Genomic DNA, 20,875 nt, shown 5'->3' with positions numbered 1-20,875 from the left:
GCATAGTGGTGAGTGTCTGTAATCCCAGAGGCTTCCAGAGGCTGAGGCAGTGGGATGCTCACAGCCTGAGTCTGAGGCTGCAGTGAGCTATGACTCACTACACTCTGCTCAGGGCATAGGATGGGACTCTCTCTCTCAAAAAAAAAAAAAAAAAAAAAAGCAAAGAAATAAAAATAAACAAGCAAGGAAATAAAAACTAATAGAAAAATTAGCTGAGTGTGGTGGTGGACACCTGTAGTGCCAGATACTTGGGAGGCTGAGGAAGGAGGATCACTTGAACCCAGGAGTCTGAGGTTGCTGTGAGCTAGGCTGAGACTGTGGCACTCTAGCCCGGGTGACAGAACAAGACTCTGTCTCAAAAACAAAACAAAACAGCAAGAATCAAAATGCAGCTGATAAGAGAAAAAAAGGATTAAAGAATTGTGCGCCCCAGACGTCGCACACACTTGCAGAATCTGATGGAGAGAAAATTGCATTATTATTTCTACCACTCCTTAATATTTAGTGAGTTCAAGGGTCACCTCAGTGGGGGGCCTCTGAGGACGCCAGGATCTAACGGGCAGTCTAGAACGGGAGGGTAGAAGGCAGACACATTCCTGATTGTTAAGGAGACTCCCACACCCTGGCAGTCTTTGCCCACTCCCGATGTCTCTTGTTAATAATACTCTCCTCCGTTCATTTGTACTTTGCCCACCCAGTGGAGACCATGCTGTGATGGAGCAGAGCCCCAGACTTCGGCCCGCTCCACACATCTCCTGTTACACTTCAAGACCTGAAAGCCGACTGCTCCCCGGAGCAGGGAACTGATGTTTCCAGGCAGCTTCCGTCAGAAACGTGCTCCCACAGAGCACTAAAAAACCAACTCTCCCTTTCCTCTTCTGACTTCTCTGGCTATTCAGAGGGGGCTTCTTTTCTCAGTTTCTGCTCAAGCAGAAGAAATAAAGTAAAGGGGACCCAGAGAGAGTGCACGCAAAACAATCCTCCACTTCCCTGGAGCTTTGGGTTTTCCTTTAACTGAAGACACAATGGGAAAACGGGAGGAGGAGCTGGCGGGAAGACTCTTCCAGAAGAGGCAGGGCAGGAAGGCTTATGCAGAGCCTGTGGTGTGACGTCCCCCTGTGCTTTTTCAGTCCAGGGCCCAGTGCTGAAGCCCCCAGGCCTCTCGGTGTCATTGGAGGAAGGATTTCTACAGCTGGAATCTTGCCTGGAATCTAGGGTGGTCTGGTGGACACTGGTCACTTTGCCTCGAGACTCCCTGGTAAGAGGTCGAGGCTGGTGGAGGGAACACAGGATCTTTTGGTTATGGTGGCCATTGCGTGTATGTGGGGGTCATCTGCTTTCCTCACTATTGAATAACGAGTGCTTTCTTTGATCTTTTGAAAAATGTTTCAGAAAGACAAAAACGTGACTGTCTGCAGGTGTGTGCCTGTGTGCTCCCAGGAGGGGTGGGCGCCCCCCCCCCCCCAGTGTTGTTTTATGGCTGGTGATTAAGTGGCTGGAGAAAGAGGCCTGGGGTCACTTATCAGCAGCACTGTGGTTAACAATATTCTCCGGGGACTTCCACTTAGGGTCTCTAAACACTCCTGACAAGTGGCCCTAACATGCTCCCAAATTGGCCTCTCCCAAACGCCAAAGAGCTGGAGGACCTCTTCACTCAACCAAGGATCTTAATATAAAGCTTTCTCCCAAGGTCCCGCAATCAGAGGAATCGCCACTGTCACATAAGATAAATGAGATGATCACTTTATAAAATGCAGTTAACAATCACATGGTAGGCTGAGAAGAGTTGGATAAGGACAATCTTGGCAAAATCCACTCAAGATTGTAGTATCCTGCTATTTTCCTTATCATTTTTACTTTCACCTGAACGTCCCATGGTCTAGCCCAGCCCATGAGCCCAGCAGCTGCGGAGAGTGACAATCCCTTGACTGTCTTGAGTTTCATTTTCTTTGTCAGAAATGAAAATGACAATTTCTTTCCCCATGGCCTTACTGGGGTCCGTGAGGCATACAGACAAAGGTGATTTGGAAACACCCTACAAAATCAGGTTTATGTCACTTATATTCACACACTGGGACTATAGCTAAGTGGAACCCCACAGTTCTGCCCCTGTTGGTCAGCATTCCTTAGTATTTATAAGAATAGTCAGAGTGTTTTTTTTTTTTTTTTTAAAGAGAGGGTAGAGTGCGTGTGTGTCTACATATGTGTGTGTGTTGGTCACCGTGTAAGTGATGGTTTGTTTTATGTGTCACCTTGACTGGCCATGGGCTGCCCCGATTAAGCACTGTCTCTGGGTGTATCCAGGAGGGTGTTTCTGGATGAGGTGGGCGTTGCAACAGGTGCACTCAGGAGACTGCCCTCCCCAGTGTGAGTGGCATCACCCGATCCTTTGATGGACAAAAAGGCACAGAAGAGGAATTCCCTCCCTGCCTGACTCCTCCAGCTGGGACATCAATCTTTTCCTGCCCTCTGTGCTCCTGGTTCTCAGATCTGGGTTAGAATCTATACCACTGGTGCCTTTGAATTTTACCACCCACTTTCCAAGGTCTCCAGCCCACAGACAGCAGACCGGGGGCCTTCTCTGCCTCCATAATCGCAGGAACCGATGCCTCATCATAAGTCTCCTCCCATCTATCTATATACTTCTTACTGGTTCTGTTTCTCTGGAGAACCCTGCCTAATCCAGCGTATATCATTAAAGTGAGTCACGGTGCCCAAACTTAGCCCAACTTGCTCTCCCCCTTCCCCTGGCTGAATAGCTGCCTCATTGCACAACTCACCATAACTATAAGAAGTTGCCCCGGGGAAACGGGCAGAGGTGCAGGACAAGACTGCTGTGATCTTGCGCAACTGCACATTCTTAGCCCGTTGCCAGTTTCTCAGCCGTCAAGTCACTTCACGTTTGTCTAACGATCCAAGGGGTGCGTGCTCCCCACACTCGGCCAAGACCCTCGTTCTGTGGCAGTGGGGTTCCCTGTGCTGCTCACTGAGGACAGCCCCTGTCAGGATCCTCAGGAACCATGATTCTAGAAGTTAGGGGTGCAGCCAAGATGTTGGGTCCCCATGTGAGCTGAGAGCCCGTCTCTGTCCTTGTCTCCCACTGCTCTCTGTCACACAAGGACATGCAGGGAACCTGCCGCCATCAGATCCAGAGAAAGACCAGGACTCTGGAGTCTGAGGTTGATCTTTGCCTTGGTTCCTCTGTCCTGTGCGACTTGACTCTGGGTTTTGTTTCTTCCACCTACAGATGACACGCTAGCACCTGCTCATTGGCCGAGCACTTTGAAGCTCTTGAATAAAGACGGTTGATTCAACATCCATAACAGTGGCAGAATTTAGACCCACACAGCAAATGTGGCCGGAGGATGGTCACAGAACCTTCCATCATCTGTGAAAGTCTCAGACTGAAGCAACAACTCAGGGGGCAAGAGCCTTCCCCCAATACACACACACACACACACACACCACCACCACCTACAACAACAAAAGAAAACCCAGGGATTTTAAGCTTTTTCTTTTCTGCCAAGATTGCCTCTAAGCGCATACATGGAGGCACCAAACTTGGCAATTTCCTGGGAGATATCCGAATCCTTACTCCCTGGGATTGGAAAATAATCACTAAAAAACAATTTTCCAATCCTCAGCCCTGTGCCTAGTACAGTGAGAAGTCGTGGAAAATGATCTTAAACGTCTCCTCCGAAAAATGCTGGTGCCAACTTCTCCGTGGCAACCATGGATCCTGTTTCTTTGGTTATCATCGCGGGGTGAGATAAGTATTAAGATCAAATGCAATTTAAACGTGACAAATACACAAATACTTTATTAGAGAGTGGATTGCCAATCCCTTCAGGCCAGAGCAGAGTTATACAGTTAAAATACGAGACTTCCTAACAGTGAGCTCTCATTCTGACCAGCTGCTCACCCCACCCAACCTAAATCAAATACATATCAAATTACTCCTCTGAGGAAATGAATGGGAACAGAAGGTCTTGCAATGTGAAAGCCAATTTCCTTATCTCTCTGAAGGTTTGCGTGTGAAGATTAGAAGCTGAAGCTAGGATTTCTTTATTTCCCTTATAACTTTAAGATGTAGTATTGGTAGAAAACCTTTTTTTTCCTGTTCTTTCTCTTTTTCTTTCAGAGACAGAGTCTCACTATGTCGCCTTTGGTAGAGTGCTGTGGCGTCACAGCTCACAGCAACCTCAAACTCTTGGGCTTAAGCGATTCTCTTGCCTCAGCGTCCCAAGTGACTGGGACCACAGGCACCCACTGCAATGCCCAGCTGTTTTATTATTATTGTTGTCACTGGTGTTTAGCAGGCCCTGGCTGGGTTCAAACCCACCAGCCCTGGTGCATGTGGCCGGCGTCCTAACCACTGAGCACTGGTGCCAAGACTCTTTCTATTTTAATGGTTTTTTTTTTTTTTTTTAATAGTAACTGGGTCTCACTATGTGGCCTAGGTTGGTCTTGAACCCTTCATCTCAGGGGATCCTCCCATTTTGGCTTCCCAAAGTGCTAGGATTATGGATCCTAGCCACCGTGCCTGGCCTAGACATTACACAGACACTGTCATTCTATGATCTAGCATTGTTGTTTGCAGCGCTTTGGGAAATTACTGTAGTGAGTAATTTTTGATGGTATTTTCAGTGTGTCCCCAGAGCAGGCAGAATTCAATCCTGCAGTCTGGAAGCGTGGGAAGAGGTGGGATGAGAGTCTCCATCAACCAAATTGCTCCTGTCTCCCGGGACAAGTCCACTGCCTCCTGTGAGGGCTGACTGATGGGTCTGTTCAGGTAGGTGTAGCAAGCCACATCCCAAGAGGAATTGGACCAGATGGAAAAGGCTTGGCGGGAGAGCTCAGCTTTTCCATAAATCTCTTCCCAGGGACACACAACATCCTAGGCAGATATCCCATGGGGAGTCTGAGATCTGGACACACATTTCTAAACAAGTTGTATCCATCTACTGGCTGTAAATTTCCTTTACACCACCCGTCACCTAGTGAGTTCAAACCCATCAGAAATGTTATAGGGCCACATAGGGTGCCAAGGAGGAGTCCCATGTTATACTTTTTTCCTGCCTCATTTAAAGTAAATCATTTCAGCCCTGCTCTCTCGTGAATACATTTTAATTTTCTGCAACGTGGATAGATAACGACTACATTTCCCTGCTCTTTCTGTAGAAAATATGGGATGTGAGGGAAGAGAGAGAGAGAGATCCACTGTGGTTGTGCTTTTGCCTTCTGGTGAAGAAAGAGAGGAGGGGAGGAAGGCTACTGTACTCCTGATATAGGAAAAATAACAGGACAAAACAGAGAAAACATCTTTCCTCACCTTTCTGCTACTCAAGTGATGAGAAGTTTGCCCTCTGGAGAAGATGGATAGGAAGCTCGGATGAGATGGCCTGGAAGTGCAGGGAACAGATGGAATTCTATACCCAGAATGGAGGCCATGCCCCCCACCTAGATGCCAGATAGGGGAGAATGTGTCCCAGGCAGGAAGTGGGAAGGAAGAGCCACAGGGAAAGCTGTCCTGCCCCTGACATCTGGGGTTCCCCGTGGAAAGAACCAGCTTGAGACTGGATCATGCCACGGGAACACACACTCCATGCTGAGCCCGCCCGGAGCCTCAGAACATTGCATTAGCTCCTAAGTGCCTCACTCTTAAATGGATGGACCCAGGATCAACAGGCAGGAGAGAAAAGCCTCCTCCGGGAAAGAGAGAGACCAAGTAAATAAACTGGAAAAACAGAACTGAAAGGACACGGAGAAGAATCAGTATCTTTAATCTTATCAGAGCTACACGACAGGCCGTTACGTTCCTACAATAGAATAAAATTTAAAAAAAAAACAAAAATCAGATGACATGAGGGAAATTAAAAAGCAGAGAGTCCAACAAGTTGAGAGGAGAGAATAAAGATGATACTGACAAAATCTCCCAGAAACTAGAATAAAAAGACGGAAGACGGATACCTGGACAGAAGGTATCAAAGCAGGTGGCCATGCCCAGCATGGGAGTTCCATAAAGAGAGGATAGACAAGGGGGGTGGGGGGGAAGACACCAAAGAAATATATAAAATATTCCCCCCAAGGACTAAAAATGAAGACGTGTTTCCGGAGTGAAAGTGCCCACCGAATACAAATAATGGTGAATTTATACACGCCTGAAACTTGAGGTCAGGAGGAATAAAGAGGAGACCCCAAAAGATTCCTCTGTTGGAGGATGTGAGGGGTGTCATATCCAAGGGATAGGACAGCAGCTTTGATAATCTGTGCAAAATCTTTCTGCTATATTTCTACATCCAGTCGAATTACTACTCAGACCTGAAGGAGTATTATTCTAAATTTTCAGACATGCCAGGACCCAGACATTTCACTTCCCATATGCACTTTCTCTGGATTTATGGCAGGATGTTCTCCAGAGAAACAATGGTGTAAAACATAAAAACAGGAAGACTCCAGATCAGAAACAGAGGACCCCGTGCAGTGCTGGGGTGAGGCAAAGACCCCAGTGTGGAAGCCCTGGCTCTGCCTGGGCTCCAGACTGGGGCATGAGGATGGGGTTCTAAGAGGAGGGTCCTGGAAAACAGAAGTAGCAAGGACTAACCACAAGGGGTCCGAAGAGAGGGACTGAAGAATTACCTAATGTGTCTGGAAATGAATACTGGTAGGCATTTGGGAAACTATAGGAGCTATTAGGAAACAGGTAGAGACTGCACAGAAACAAAACAAGTCAAATCAAGGCCGCTGTTCCTGTTGGGTAAAACCACTGGTTGTCTGAAAAGGAACCACAACCACACCACTTAGATTAGTCATGATACTATCATGCAGATGACTACAGCTTTAATCCAGAATTCTGCTCACTGTCATTCTGAGAAAATGGGAAAAGGAGAAAGTGTCGGGGGTTGTATGGGACACTCTGATCCTCTTCCGTCTGAAGAGGAAGTCAGTGAATCTAGAATGAAGGGAGGAATAACATCTTGTGCCTGGGGCGGTGCCTGGGGCTCAAAGGAGTAGGGCGCTGGCCCCGTATGCTGGAGGTGGCAGGTTCAAACCCAGCCCCGGCCAAAAACTGCAAAAAAAAAAAAAAAAGTCTTGTGCCAATTATTTAGATACAGAGAGGCAAAAACTTAGAAGAAACAGCTAAAATTGTTGAAAGTAGCAGGGCGTGGAGGGGGGCCTCTTTTTCCTAATAAGCCTCATAAAACCATTTGACTTTAAAACTACATCATATAATGCTTTGATTTAAGTGAATATTAATACTTTAAAAAGGGAATGAGGCCACTCCTGGTGGCTCACACCTGTAATCCCATCACTCTTAGAGGCTGCGGCAGGTAGGTTGCTTGAGCTCAGGAGTTCAAGATCAGCCTGAGCAAGAGCAAGACCCTGTCTCCACTAAAAATAGAAAAATTAGCCAGGCCTGGTGGTGGGTGCCTGTAGTCCCCCAGCTGCTCGGGAGGCTGAGGCAAGAGGATCACTTGAGTCCAGGAGTTGGAGGTTGCTCTGAGCTATTATGATGCCATGGCACTCTAGCTAGGGTGATAGAGTGATACTCAGTCTTAGAAAAAAAAAAAAAAAAGGAATGAAATTGGACTTGGAGGAAGAAAAAGGGCTAAATTTGCCTGTATGACTCAGATTCTGATACACGGTAAAAATCACTCCCAAAGCAGCAGGGAGGGGCCTGATATTAAACCCATGCTGGCTAAACCCAAGCCTCCGGGGATCAGTATCAGGACAGGTCGTCCAGGTCGGTCCCCGCCCTCTAGGCTCTCCAAAGCTTCAAAAGAGCCAGGGGGCAGCGTGCCTGGTATCAGGAAAATCATAGCCAAGAGAGACAACTGAGGTCTGAATCCAACTAGCTAACAACGTACTTGGCACGGCACAAAGTACTTCGCAGGCTTTATCTCGCTGCATCTTCCCAAGAAGGTTGGGAAGGGTGTCAGATCCCTCAGGCAAGGTATTATAATATCCTTACCCAATCAAAGAGGAAAATGAAGTTTGGGGACACTGCAGAGGCGTCCACATTCACTGCCTTTGCTGAGTGGCAGAGTTGGGAAGGGGACCCGAGTCTGTCTGACAGCAAACGCTAAACTTCCAAAAACTCAGCTCCATGCCTCTCATTATTTTTACATATTCACACAGGTTACATGGCCTGTCCCATATATGCCTGGTCCTTTGTCTTAGAGTCAATCGCTTAAACTCTCCCAACACCATCTTCCTCTGCTGGAAACCCAGAGGTCTTGCTTTCCCTCACCCAGAGTCTCTGAGGCTCAAACAAGATACCGCATATAAATTTTTTAAAATAAACTGTGTCTGTTTAGGCAAATGAAAAGATTAGTCTTGATTAGGAGAGGGAGACAGGTGGCCACATGATGCTATCTGGTCTCTTTTGCAAACTTTAGAGAAGCTATTTCTTGTTATTTGTGGTCATTTGTGTGTCCAAGCTCAGTGAAAGATTTTAGTAAGAGAGTTGGGTTCTGGGATGACCTTGAGCAGGCCAGTTGATGCTGTCGGCACCTCCACTTGGGGAATCTGTAACGTGTTCTGAGATTTATTCTCCTTTTTCACTTTCCCTGAATACCAGAGCCCTTACAGTATGCATGATGTTCAGAAATCCTATCTTTTTAAGCTCACATTTGAGACAAGACAGAACTAAACACTTCTACCTTCACAGGGTGTCTACACAGGTACACTTTGGAGCACCAAGAGTGAGATCGTGGGTTCAGGGACTTTCCTTCCACTTACTTCACTGCCCAAGACTGCCACCTGGTGGACAGTGCTCACTTCTTATTTCTGAACCTTTTCAAAGGCCTCTCCCCATTCGTTCAAAAAACCAGTCTTACAATCTGTGGGGTGCCTACGGTTGGTAGGTACGTGTATTATATTTCCACTTTAGAATGAGAAACTGAGAGCTTAGAGAGAGGAAGGAATTTGCAAGTACCTGGAACTGCATTTTGTGTCTTTTTGCTCCAAAGCTTCAAAATACTGTCATTGGAGAGATGGGGGTTTGAGCCAAGGTGAAGTCCTGGCTCAGCAAATGCCACCCAGTGAGGTCTTCTCACAGAATTAAATTTGATCATTACCAGGCCCTCCATTATTCTGAACATGTGCACTTGGATAATAATTCTGGGCAACTGTGTCTTTTCCAGAAGTGAAAAGCTGAGGGTACCCTTTCAACTCTTGTATGTGTGTTTCAAGCTTTACTGGTTACAATCCCCCAAGCCTGAGTTTAGTTATAAGTGCAAATACAGGCAGTGAGATCGCCTCGGACTCCTGTGAACATATCCATCAACCACTTTACCAACAGGTGCACAGAGAGAGTCTGCCCCCCAGGGGACGGTATAGCCCCGGCTACTCACTGAGTGAACACCCCGTTGCCTCATCTTCCTTGCTGGGAAACAGGAGTAAAAAGTAGCACTTATCTCAAAAGTTGTGAAGAACCAGCTGGAAAATGGACATAAAACACTCGGCAGGCAGCAAGCCTACGCCTTGCACGAGCTCCGTGGTGTTAGCTATTCTTTTGTTAGGACTAAAGGCTGCACTCATAACGTGCACACTGGGGCAGCCGGAAGAGCAGGTGTTTCCTTTAAATATGTCGTGGTTCTTAACTTGGGTGGTGCTCTCCAAGCCCCTCTCCCCAGGGAGGGAGGGTGTGCTGGAAGGGTATGTGGGCATTTTGGGTTGCCCCATTATGCAAACCTGCAAGTGTGGGGGCTGACTGGATACAGGGCAAGGGACTGTCTCACTCAATTAAGAATTGTGTCTTGACTAGACCAATAATCATATGGCAAGGTCCCTGACATCACTAGTCATTGGGAAAACGCAAATCAAAACCACAATGAGCTGCTACTCCACATCCATTAGGATGACTAGTACTAAAAAAGAAAAAATTGAGTAGTAAGTGTTGGGGATGATGTAGGGATACTGGAATCCTTGTGCTCTGTGGGCGGGAATGTAAAACGGGGCAGCCGCTGAGGAAAACAGTAAGACAGTTCTTCAAAACATGAAAAATCGAACTGCCCTCTGATCCAGCAATCTCACAGCTGGGTATGTACCCAGAAGAATGGAAAGCAAGGTCTCGAGAAGCCATTTGGATACCCAGGTTCACAGCTGTGTTAGTCATGAAAGCCAAAAGGAGTAACTGAGGGGTCCATCAACAGATGAATGGGTAGGGGAAAAGTAGCGCAGGCCTCTGATGAACTATTAGTCAAGCTTAAAGAAGGATGAAATTCTGACACTTGGTGCCACGTGGCTGGAACCTGAGCATATCATGCTAAGTGGAACAAGCCAAGCCACAAAAGGACAAATCCGTGAGATTCCGCTCTATGAAGTCTTGGCGGAGTCAAACTCATAAAGACAGCAAACAGCATGCTGGTTGCCAGGGCTTTGGGAGGGAAGAAATGGGGAGATGTTTAATGGGTATGGAGCTCCGGTGAGAGAGATGGAAAGATTTCTGTGGATGGACGGTGGCGACGGTCCCATGAATGTACTTGATACTACTGAACTACACACTTACAAATGGCTATGGTAAAAGGCGGGAGATTTATATGGTCTGAAGAGAAACACGGCTGGTGGGACTGCAAATATAACCTTTTCAGAAGGAAGTATGGAGAATCCTCAAAGAACTCAAATCAGACCTCCCATTTGATCCTATAATCCCATTACCGGGCATCTACCCAGAAGAAAAAATAAATCATTTTATCGCAAGGACATTTGCACTACACTGTTTATCGCAGCTCAATTAACAATCACCAAAATGTGGAAACAAGCTAAATGCCCACCAATCCAGGAATGGATTAACAAGCCGTGATATGGAGACTTTACATCCTTTGTATTAACCCGGATGGAGGTGGAATACATTCTTCTTAGTAAAGCATCACAAGAACGGAAAAGCAAGACTCCAATGTACTCAATTCTAATATGAAGCCAGTAGATGATCTAATATATGGTGGGGGAGCAGGAGAATGAACAGGTGGGGGGTGGAATGGAGGGTCACGGTGTGTGGCACACCTCCTGGGGGCAGGACACAATTATAAGAAGGGATTTACCTAACAAATGCAATCAGTGTAACCTAATTCTTCGTACCCTCAATGGATCCTAAACAATAAAAAAAATGGCTATGGTAATAAATACATATGTATTTTATAATTTTTAAAAAAGAATCATCTCACCTAAGTGCTGTAAGCATCCCTTTGAAAGATACTGCTGGAACATCTAAAAAACAATCAACTCTGAATCCATTTGGTCATAAGAAGTTCATTCACATTTGCCAGACCTGTCTAGGTTGACTAGTGCGTTTGTCAGACCTGTCTAGGCTTTTTGCTTCGTCTCAGCTGAGAAAGAGACCTTTAAAATCAGGCAACCTCTAAAATCAGGCTAAGGAACCACCACGACGGAGCTGGAAACGCAGAGCTGGATGGGAAGGAATCACATTATTCCATCCTATTGAATGGATACCCTTTGGCTTCGTGAAGTTCTACTTACTCCTAGTAAATAATTTTAAACAACTTCTCCGAATCAGTAAAATCACCTATGGGGCGACAGCTTGGGATCTCCAGCTTTAAATAGTATGTTCAGATTTCAGCGAGAAACTGAAGAGGAAGAGAAAGTTCCTACCTTATAGATGCAGGACTTGGCGTTCAGGAAGAAGAGCTCGATGGTGGCGTTGTCCTTCAAGTAGGAAATGCTTTCTATGTAGAACCTGAAAGACACAAGCTGCGCGTGAACCCCAGAAAGAGCAAAGCAGCTGATCTCCTGTGCTCACAGCTTGCAATGCAAACTGGAACGCTCAATCATAAACGAACAAAAGCAAAAGGCGTTCCCGATCGCTTTTCTATGATCCCCTTTTTGAAGGCAAACGGCGTTTTTTAAAAGGACTTGGAGAGTGGATTAGAATTGTCTTGCCTGGCTTGGCGCCTGTGGCTCAAGCGGCTAAGGTGCTAGCCACATACACCTGAGCTGGCAGGTTCAAATCCAGCCTGGGCTGCCAAACAACAATGATGGCTGCAACCAAAAAGTAGTCAGGCGTTGTGGCAGGTGCCTGTAGTCCCAGCTACTTGGGAGGAGGAGGCAGGAGAATCGCTTGAGCCCAGGAGTTGGAGATTGCTGTGAGCTGTGATGCCATGGCACCCTACCCAGGGCGACAGCTTGAGGCTCTGTCTCAAAAAAAAAAAAAAAAGGATTGTCTTGCCTGATGGGCCTCAATGAATCAGCTTGCCACCAACCTATAAGCACAGACTCTAAAGCTGACTGATCTAGGCCTGGTGCGGTGGCTCACACCGGTAATCCTAGCACTCTGGGAGGCTGAGGCAGGTGGATCCCTGAGCTCAGGAGTTCAAGACCAGCCTGAGCAAGCGCGAGACCCCATCTCAACTAAAAATAGAAAAACTAGCTGACTAGCTGAGTATTGTGGCAGGTGCCTGTAGTCCCAGCTACTCAAGAGGCTGAGGCAAGAGGATCACTTGAGCCCAAGAGACTGAGGTCGCTGTGAGCTATGATGATGCCACAGCACTCTACCCAGGGCAACAGAGTGAGATTGTGTCTCAAAAACCAAAACCAAAACCCCCAAACCAAAAACTGTCTACTTTCTTTTTTCTACCTTGCTTTCCAATTTTTCAGAGTGTTGTTTTCATTGCTTTGTTTTTTCCCGAATAGTCATTGAGTTGGATTTTTTTAAAAAGATAATTTCTTTTGCTTAAATCACATTTCTTTCCGAAATGGTTACGATGTGTCTTCCTGAAGGTGGTGAAGTGTGACTTGATTTCTGTGCGTCCAGAGAGCTGGGATCAGTGTTCTTAACGCTGTGATATTAACCCACATGAAGACAAATGAGAATCGGATTTCTGTCCAGATGGGAGCGTATGGATTTTTTCAGGGTGAAACATGCTGACGTTATTTAAATTTACACGAAACACGCCTTTACACATTGACTTCCGAGTTTATTAAATTCTTTAATGAGATAATACACTTGTACTGTCTAAGGACAAGCCGCACTCAGGGAGTGATGCTGCCTGGGGGGAGGTTGAGATGCAGCTTCTTGGAGGTTCTGAGTAGTGGTGGCAACCCTGAGGCTGGACTTGGAGGGTACCAGATGCTTGGAAGGAAACTGGTTATAGCAAGAGGCGGCAGAAGGGGAAATGAGAAGGAACAACCCTATAGCTGGCCTTCCAGGACAGCGTCACAGCCAGATAGCAAGACCCCTGGGGAGAGAGGCCAAGACCAGTGATCTAGCACCAGCTCTGTGTGACTTAGGGCAGGTCACATAATATTGCCTGGGTTTCTGTTTCTGTGACTGTAAAAGAAGAGGGTGAGTCTGGGTTAGTGGCTCACCACCCAAGAAGCCTACTGGTCATGCCGTACTCCTAACACTCTGGGAGGATGAGGCAGGTGGATTGCCTGAGCTCAGCAGTTCAAGACCAGCATGAGCAAGAGCGAGACCCCGTCTCTAAAACTAGCTGGGCATTATGGTGGGTGCCTGCAATCCCAGCTACTCAGGAGGCTGAGGCAAGAGAATCACTGGAGCCCAAGAGTTTGAGGTTGCCGTGAGCTGTGATGCCCTGGCACTTTGCCATGGGTAACAAAGTGAGGCTCTGTCTCCAAAAAAAAAAAAAAGTCCATTGGTTTTTAAATATTGGAAGTGAATTCAAATGAAAATAATAAGGCAGATCACATCTATGGTTCATCTTATAAGGGTACATGTGAATTTTTCTAAATGTAGAATATAAATGTCTTAACACAATAACTAAGAAAATGACACGAAGACTATGTTAATCAGTTTGATGAAAATATTTCAAATTGTATATAAAAATAGGACACTGTACCCCATGACAGTATTAACGTGCACAGCTATGATTTAATAAAAAAATAAAATAATAAGACAGTAAAACAACACATCAACATTGCATAAAACAAACAAAACATGTGGTAGGCTAGGTCAAGTCCATGGCCTGTCTACTGGTTTGCTACCTTTTGTCCCCACACTAAATAAATGACATCTTCTATCATTTTTCAGAAGTGTGCAGAGGCTGCTGTGTTGAAAACAATATCCATTCATTTAAACTTGTGAATGACTGGAGTAACTTCAGACATCGGGAGGCTTTCTCAGTCCACAGATATTATTAGAGCAAGGACCACCATGTCATGGTCTATGACTCTTCAGGGATTACAAGATGGTCTTCACACTGGCCGAGCCTGGGTATAGATGAACTGGCGTGTCCCCCTCCACATCCTCTGTACCCCCAAGGCACGTGCCTCCTGCCTTTGGGGCGTCTTAGGTTACGGGGACCTCCATACAGTCTCCACCACAGTCTCGGAGACCCTGTCAAGTTGTACAGCTTTCAGGTTTTTAATAAGGGGGAGCTGACGGGCAGAAGTAAGTCTCACATCTCAAAGCAAAATCAATTCTTTGATTTAATTTTTAAAAACGAATCTATATCCTTTACAAAGGGCCTTGGGCAAAGGTAATCAGAATAACAAAACAAGTAGAAGGAAGGAAGAAAAAACAGATGGGAAGAGGGGGAGAGGGTGATCTCAACACCAGGAAAACAGCAGAGGCCTTATGAGGTGCAGCAACCTCAGAACTCTAATGATACTTTTGAATATAAATCTGTAGGGTCTGAAATGACTTCATTTTAAAAGCAACACCACACCTCTTTTTTCATTTGCTCTAGCCCTTGAGGTGAGAGGAGTGAAGACATTCTGTCTCTCCCCTATCCCCATCCCAATTTCCTCCTGAATAGTGTATTAAGAGAACAGCACACTTCTCTTTTCTTTCCAATCCTCTAATAATGGAAAAAGTGAAATGAAGCAGCAAATTATACAGCTTTGGTGACAGCATTCATTTCCACCAGGCTGTATCATCGGGCCCCAAAAGAGGCAGAGGAGGGGCAGGAAATAACAAGCATATTTTGAAAGTAGAAGAAAAAAAAATCATCTCCTTTTGACAGGACGGGAAAGCAGGGTCCTGTTGATTTTTCTCACCAAGACAACGGCCTGGAAAACCCTGTGTGTTCCAGGCCTGTCATATTATGGTTGTGTTACACTCACATATTAAGCTCATCCTGAATTTCCATCTGCACTAGGGAGCTGCTGAGTTGTAAGCGCCTAGAGAGAAACAGACCTCAGCCATCTCCATCCCGACAGAGCGAGGCTCAGCTCACACTGAGGGACCCGGGGAGAAGAGCTCTCTGGGGAGATGGGGAGGAGTGAGGATGGCTAGATTCAAACTCAAGATTTTTTTTTTTCCTCTTTTTAAAAAATTCAGTTCTGATTTTCATGCGCGCCTCCCCAGTTCTCCTCTCTGGCAGTAGGTGGCAATGTTGCATTTCCTTAACGACCAGCTGGGGTTGGTAGGGTTTCCTCAGTTCACAAAGAACATTCCAGGTCTGGGGTAAACCCAGGGAAATGAACGCTCTGGGATTCAGGGGGTCTGCCTGGACAATTCTGGCTCTGTATTAACCACGTGTTTGTAATGCTTTGATGTCGGGGGTCTTAGCATCCTTGCTCTGGCCAGGCTTGGTCAATTTCCAGTGAACCTGACTTTCATATGCAGCCCACCTTGGGGCTTTCACACCCCCCAAGGCCACTATTCCCCTGCCCTAATAACCCCAGGGACATGCACTAGACAACTAGGGACAGCTCTATGCCCCAGGGGCCCCTGAAATCAGTCAAACTAGCCTATCCTAAGCCTGTTTACCCTGTTCTGCCGTTCACAGAAATCACAGTTAAAGCTCTTGCCTCCATTTCCCGTCATTCCCTTTGCTCCTCCTGTGTGGTCCTGTGTGGCATGGTGTGGCATGGGGCGGGGTGGCGTGGCCTGTCCCCTTCTCTCGGGAACTGTGAGTAACAAACCATCTTTTCCACAGCAGTCCTTTCCTGATCTGTTACCCCCCCCCCGCCCCCACTGCCCCAAAGCTGAATAACAGGAAAACCTACATTTTAAAGCAGGTTTTTTGGCTTGCTTAGCAGGACCGAACCTTAGGGCTTCTTTTTGACTTGAAAATAAAACCTTCCAGACCAAGCCCAGCTAAGAGGGCCCCTCACCTCTCTGGGCCGGAGCAGCATCACATCTAAGCCAGGGAGGGTGACCCAGACCTGAGGGTGTTTTATCAGATGGTCTGTGGTAGGGGGAAGTATGAGCTCCCTTTTCACATGGGGTTTTATTTTGGTTTTTTACTTTTTGTACTAAGACAAGCTCTCCTTTGCCACCTGGGCTAGAGTACAGTAGCATCATCACAGTTCACGGTGACCTCAAACTCCAGGGCTCAAGCGATCTTCCTGCCTTAGCCTCCCAAGTAGCTGGGAGTACAGGTGCCTGCCATAATGCACAGCTAATTTTTCTATTTTTGGTAGAGACAGGGGTCTCATTCTTGCTCAGGCTGATCTTGAACTCCTGAGTTCAATGATCCTCCTGCTTTGGCCTCCTAAAGTGCAGAGATGTGCAGGGGTTACAGGCATGAGCCCCATCCCTGCATACATGATCGAGCCTGTTAAACATTCAAGAGGCTCTGATGCCTCCAGGCCCCTCCTCCTGCCACAGATCTGGTCCTGTCGAGTCAGATGGCGAGGGCCTCGCCAGATAACACCAGCCGGGTCTCCTGCGCCATTGCCCAGGCTCCTCCTCTCCCGGCTTACAGCCACCTCCTTTGCTCTTGGGAAGCGCTGAATATTTACAGCAAATGTTAATTTAATGGACCAGTGATTTCATTTCATAATGAACACAAATGTCACATCCGAAATGCTGACTTTTGGTAGCAAAAAAAAAAAAGAGCTATAATATAATGATGAGAACAATAAACTGAGTTTCTGCAACCAAATATCTGATGTTTAGAACTGCGAAGGCTCTAGGATATTAACTGGGACACCTTTGCTGAAATCCAGCATGTTGTGGATAGCAGCATCTCATTTTAGGTCTGTGCCATCATTGTGACTGTGAGTGACAGGCCATAGCAGCTGCTGTCTCAATCAGCCAGGGAAGACATGCAGAACCCGGCCCGTGGGCCCCGCTGTAAAATCCCCCCCTGAGATAAAGCTTCCTGGCACCGCCTCTATTCCTTATTTTTCTTTGGCTCACTTCAGTTTATTGTTTGTGAAACTCAGACAGATCTAATCTCTATTTATTCTCCTCCAAATGGTATAGATGGTCAGAGCCACAGGGACACTTGGCTGAAGAATGAACAATTAAAGGAACAGCTTGGACAAGTAAGCGTCATTATGGGCCTTTGAACACACACACACACACGCACACACACACACTCAGGGCACACAGACTTCCTTGGGTGTGCAGGTGTATTTTCCTTATATATTTTTTCCTGACCTACTTCATAAGCTTGCCTGGTCACTGTTCTCCAATTTGGGGAACTTGGCTGATAGCCCTAGAAAGTGGTTTGTAGGTGAAAATAATCCTGGTCACAGACTGACTCCTACCTGTATATAAAGCTCGAGTACGGGAGAGGCAAGGGGGGTGGGGAGAGACGGGGCCAGACAAGTAAGGGGAAGTCACATGGTACAGGATGTGTTAACAATATCCTTTCCCCCCCCGCCCCCGATGGCCATAGAAAAAAATATCAGCACCGATCAAATGAGAATTCTGAAAAGATGCACAGTGCCCATGTTTAGGGGAGACAGAAAGGCATCAGACCAGAAGCGGAGATGAACAAGGAGGTTTCAGGTCCAGGAGCGGTTGACGAAGGCCCCGAGGGCAGCTGACGGGGAGCACAGGGAGGAAGGGATGCAGACATCACCAGGAGCAGTGGCAGAGGGGACAAGATGGGGTTAAGTATCACCGTCCAGCTTCTGGCTCGGTGGGCAGTGGTACCCACTGCAGAATTTAGGAGGTGCCACGGAGAAAGTAGCACATCTGGGGGCAGAGCAGTGATGCCGACATCCCGGCTGCATCCAGGTGTGTGCGTCTGTTAGCAGGGACGACCTGGATGTGGGGAGAGCAGTCGGGGGTGGGGGGGCAGAGGGCCGAGAGGCTCCAAGAAGCACAGTCCCAGAAGCATGTTCAGGGTGAAATTCCACCTTGGGAGGGCAAGGGGGGGAGATGATGAGCAGGGTGAGACCTCGCACACACCGAGCAGATCTGGGAGCCTACCGCAAGGCCAGGGACAGAGGGACCAGAGAGCAGGGAGGTCAGGGAAGTGCAGGGCCCCAGAGCCAGGGAGGGGACATGTACTGCGGAGGCCAGGGCCATGTGAAGTTGGAGGCCAGTGGCCTATGATGGCACCAGAAACACACGGCCACAAACTGAGGGACCAGAGACACGTGGGGCAGGGGGCAGGGTGACTGCTCTCACAGTCCTGTTGTCCACCTTTGCTGTGAGCAGAGCAGAAAGGGAGCCCGAGGGCAGCACGGGTGGCTGCACATCATAGGAAGGGTAGGAGAGATGTGCCCACAAAGGGAGGAGTCCCTGGGGAAGAAGCTTGTGACAGAGAACAAGAGAGGGAACACGCCCTGTGGGGCAGTGGAAGGGGCTGGAATCAGATGCCACATGGGCACTGGATGATGGGACCTCTTGGGTGCTTGTGTGTGCAGTAGGTATGTGGGGGCCACAGAGATGGGACCCAGTGTGTGGCTAAGGAAGCAGAGAGGTGATGGAGCTCACTGGTGCTGGCTTGAGTTTTCTCTGCAAAATCATAAACAATACCAGCTTCTTGGGGAGCAGAAGGCTGGAGTGTCCAGTGTGGAGTGTGTAGCAAGAGGTAAAGCCCGGGGGGTGGGGGGGACACAGAAGCCCTGAGCAGGCCCACCTGCCGGAACTGGCCGGAAATACTGAGGGTCTACACACGTGAGACAGCCACCATCAATGACACCCCGACATGCAGCCGTAGGTATGAATTCTTTTTTATGTTTTCTGACCACACTTAGCAGTTCAGGGCAAGAAAAAGAAAAGGTATGGCTGAACTAACCCACCTGGAAGGTTTGGGGGTGTCTGTGGGAGACAGAGCAGCAAAGGGAGGTGACGGACAGAGTCGGGGAGTGGTGAGACGGAGGACAACTGGGTTGGCACTGAGTGGGCAAAGAAACATGACAGGCAGGGCTGGCAGGCTCTTGAAAGCTGGAGGAAATGGAGGGAGAGTCTGGAAGTAGCAGCAGAGAATCAGGGCACCAAAAATTCAAGGAAGAAAAAAGAAGGAAAGACGTCAAGATTTATAGCCTCGGCGACAGTAGGTAAGGATATTACAGAGTTGAAGGTGCCCTAGAAGGTCTGGGGAAGAGAGGGCAGATAATGAATTCGGCTCTGGACGTGATAAGAGTGAAATACTCAGGTGGGGCCTCCAGGAGGCAGCTGGAAACAGGAACCTGATCCCCTCCAGAAAGATCAGCATTCACACACTGTTCTGTTGTGAAGAGCATATTAAAAAAATAGCCCAGAGCTATTTAGCTTTAGCTGACTCTAAAGGCGGCTTTGGAGATTTTTTTCTAATGAGTGTTCTGTGAAGTTTCTACTTTGGTCAATTAGAAACCCAGGCCGCGGTGGCAGAAGTGTCCTTCTGGGCTATGGAGCAGAAGTGAATGTGGCATCTGTGTCTACAGCGGCCCCGCTCTGTTACACCTTTACAGCGCTCCACTTCGTCTAGTTTCGGGCTGAGAAGTCAGCTCGGAGTGATGCAGAAGGATCTGCCCATCCTGGGGGAGAAACACTTCCACATCGGTCTCAAGGTGCCCCAAGCTTTCCTACGAACGCCCGGTTCCCCAAACCCACAAATTACTCACAACAGACACTTACAAACAAAACCACCTAATAGGCAACCACGCCCGGCATTTCCTCTTTTTGGTTAATGTGGGTGAGACCCTCCAGGGAGAAGGGGGGAGCCTGCTCCGAGGTAAGTGGACTCATCCACTGCGATTACAGGCTAATGAGCTGCTTCAGAGCAACCACCTGCCCCTCCCTGGGAGTTGTTCTTTGCTTTCGATGGTTACTTTTCTCCATTCATTGGAGAAACTGTAGACAGCAGCCCTGGAGAGACTACGGCTCGGAAATCATTCCCGTCAGTAATGGAAAGGGCTAAGAGGGGCTCAGATCTGTTCGCAGCTGTTAAACAAATCAAAAACGCGTTAAATGCGAGTCTAAAGCCACTCCACCAGCTGAGGGAAACACTCCCGCCTGTCAAGTGGACACTTTGACTCCTGTTTTAGGCTCTTCGGGTGCCTTTTGAGGTTGTGCTTTAAAATATGTATCATCTGCCAGCGTTCCTGCTGGCGGGAAGACCAAGGCATCAGAATCTTAGTGCCTCTGCAACTGTTTTCTAACCAAGATTCCAAACCAGTGATTTTCAACCGGTGTGCCGTGAGAGCATCTTAGGTGTGCCACAAAGGATTTTAAACATCATTCATTAAATTATTTTCAGAAGAATTTCAAAGCACAGTGAGTATATTCTTTTTGTAACTCTTTTTTTTTGATCAACATAATTGAAGTGTGCTGTGGAAGTTTAACTACAGGTTCAAGTGCACCATGAGATAAAAAAAGGCTGAAAAACACTGCTCTAGACAGAAAGAACCTCCAGGCTGCAGAGCCTGAGAACTCAGGGTGCTACTGGATCTGGGGGCTCAGACTCTAACTCTGCTACTCTTTTGTTCTTTGACCTTGAACCCCTGACTTGCCCCGGCTATGGCTTCCCACCACCTTTTGCAAACAGATGTGCTAAGACCTGTCTTCTTCACAATGAGACTGTTGCAAGTGTTAATTATTTCAAGCACTCTATCCCAAAAATAGTTTCCTTTGCAATCATACAACAAAATGTTTTGGAATAGATGAATGAGCAGAAAAATGCCCAATATTTCTGATACATTATTAGGACACATCATCCCTTGCCAGGATATACGCTGATCCTTGGTTTCTTCTTTGGGATAAAACATGCAATTTTTTTTTTTTTTT

The 20,875-nt window shown here is 47.3% G+C and overlaps 1 protein-coding gene across 3 annotated transcripts in view; it reads right to left on the bottom strand.

The window, feature by feature from the left end:
- The window catches only part of FRMD4A (FERM domain containing 4A), a 300,319-nt gene that overhangs the window by 105,086 nt on the left and 174,358 nt on the right, over positions 1–20,875 (bottom strand). For all 3 annotated transcript variants that reach the window (XM_023511417.1, XM_023511418.1, XM_012803361.2), the window contains exon 5: positions 11,614–11,698. In XM_023511417.1, coding sequence (XP_023367185.1) covers positions 11,614–11,698 — 85 coding nt within the window. The remainder of the gene's footprint in view (positions 1–11,613; positions 11,699–20,875) is intronic.

Source organism: Otolemur garnettii, unplaced genomic scaffold (genome assembly GCF_000181295.1).
Source record: "Otolemur garnettii isolate 467f Iridium unplaced genomic scaffold, OtoGar3 scaffold00019, whole genome shotgun sequence".
NCBI lineage: Eukaryota > Metazoa > Chordata > Mammalia > Primates > Galagidae > Otolemur > Otolemur garnettii.
This window is presented reverse-complemented; position numbering and strand designations above follow the sequence as displayed.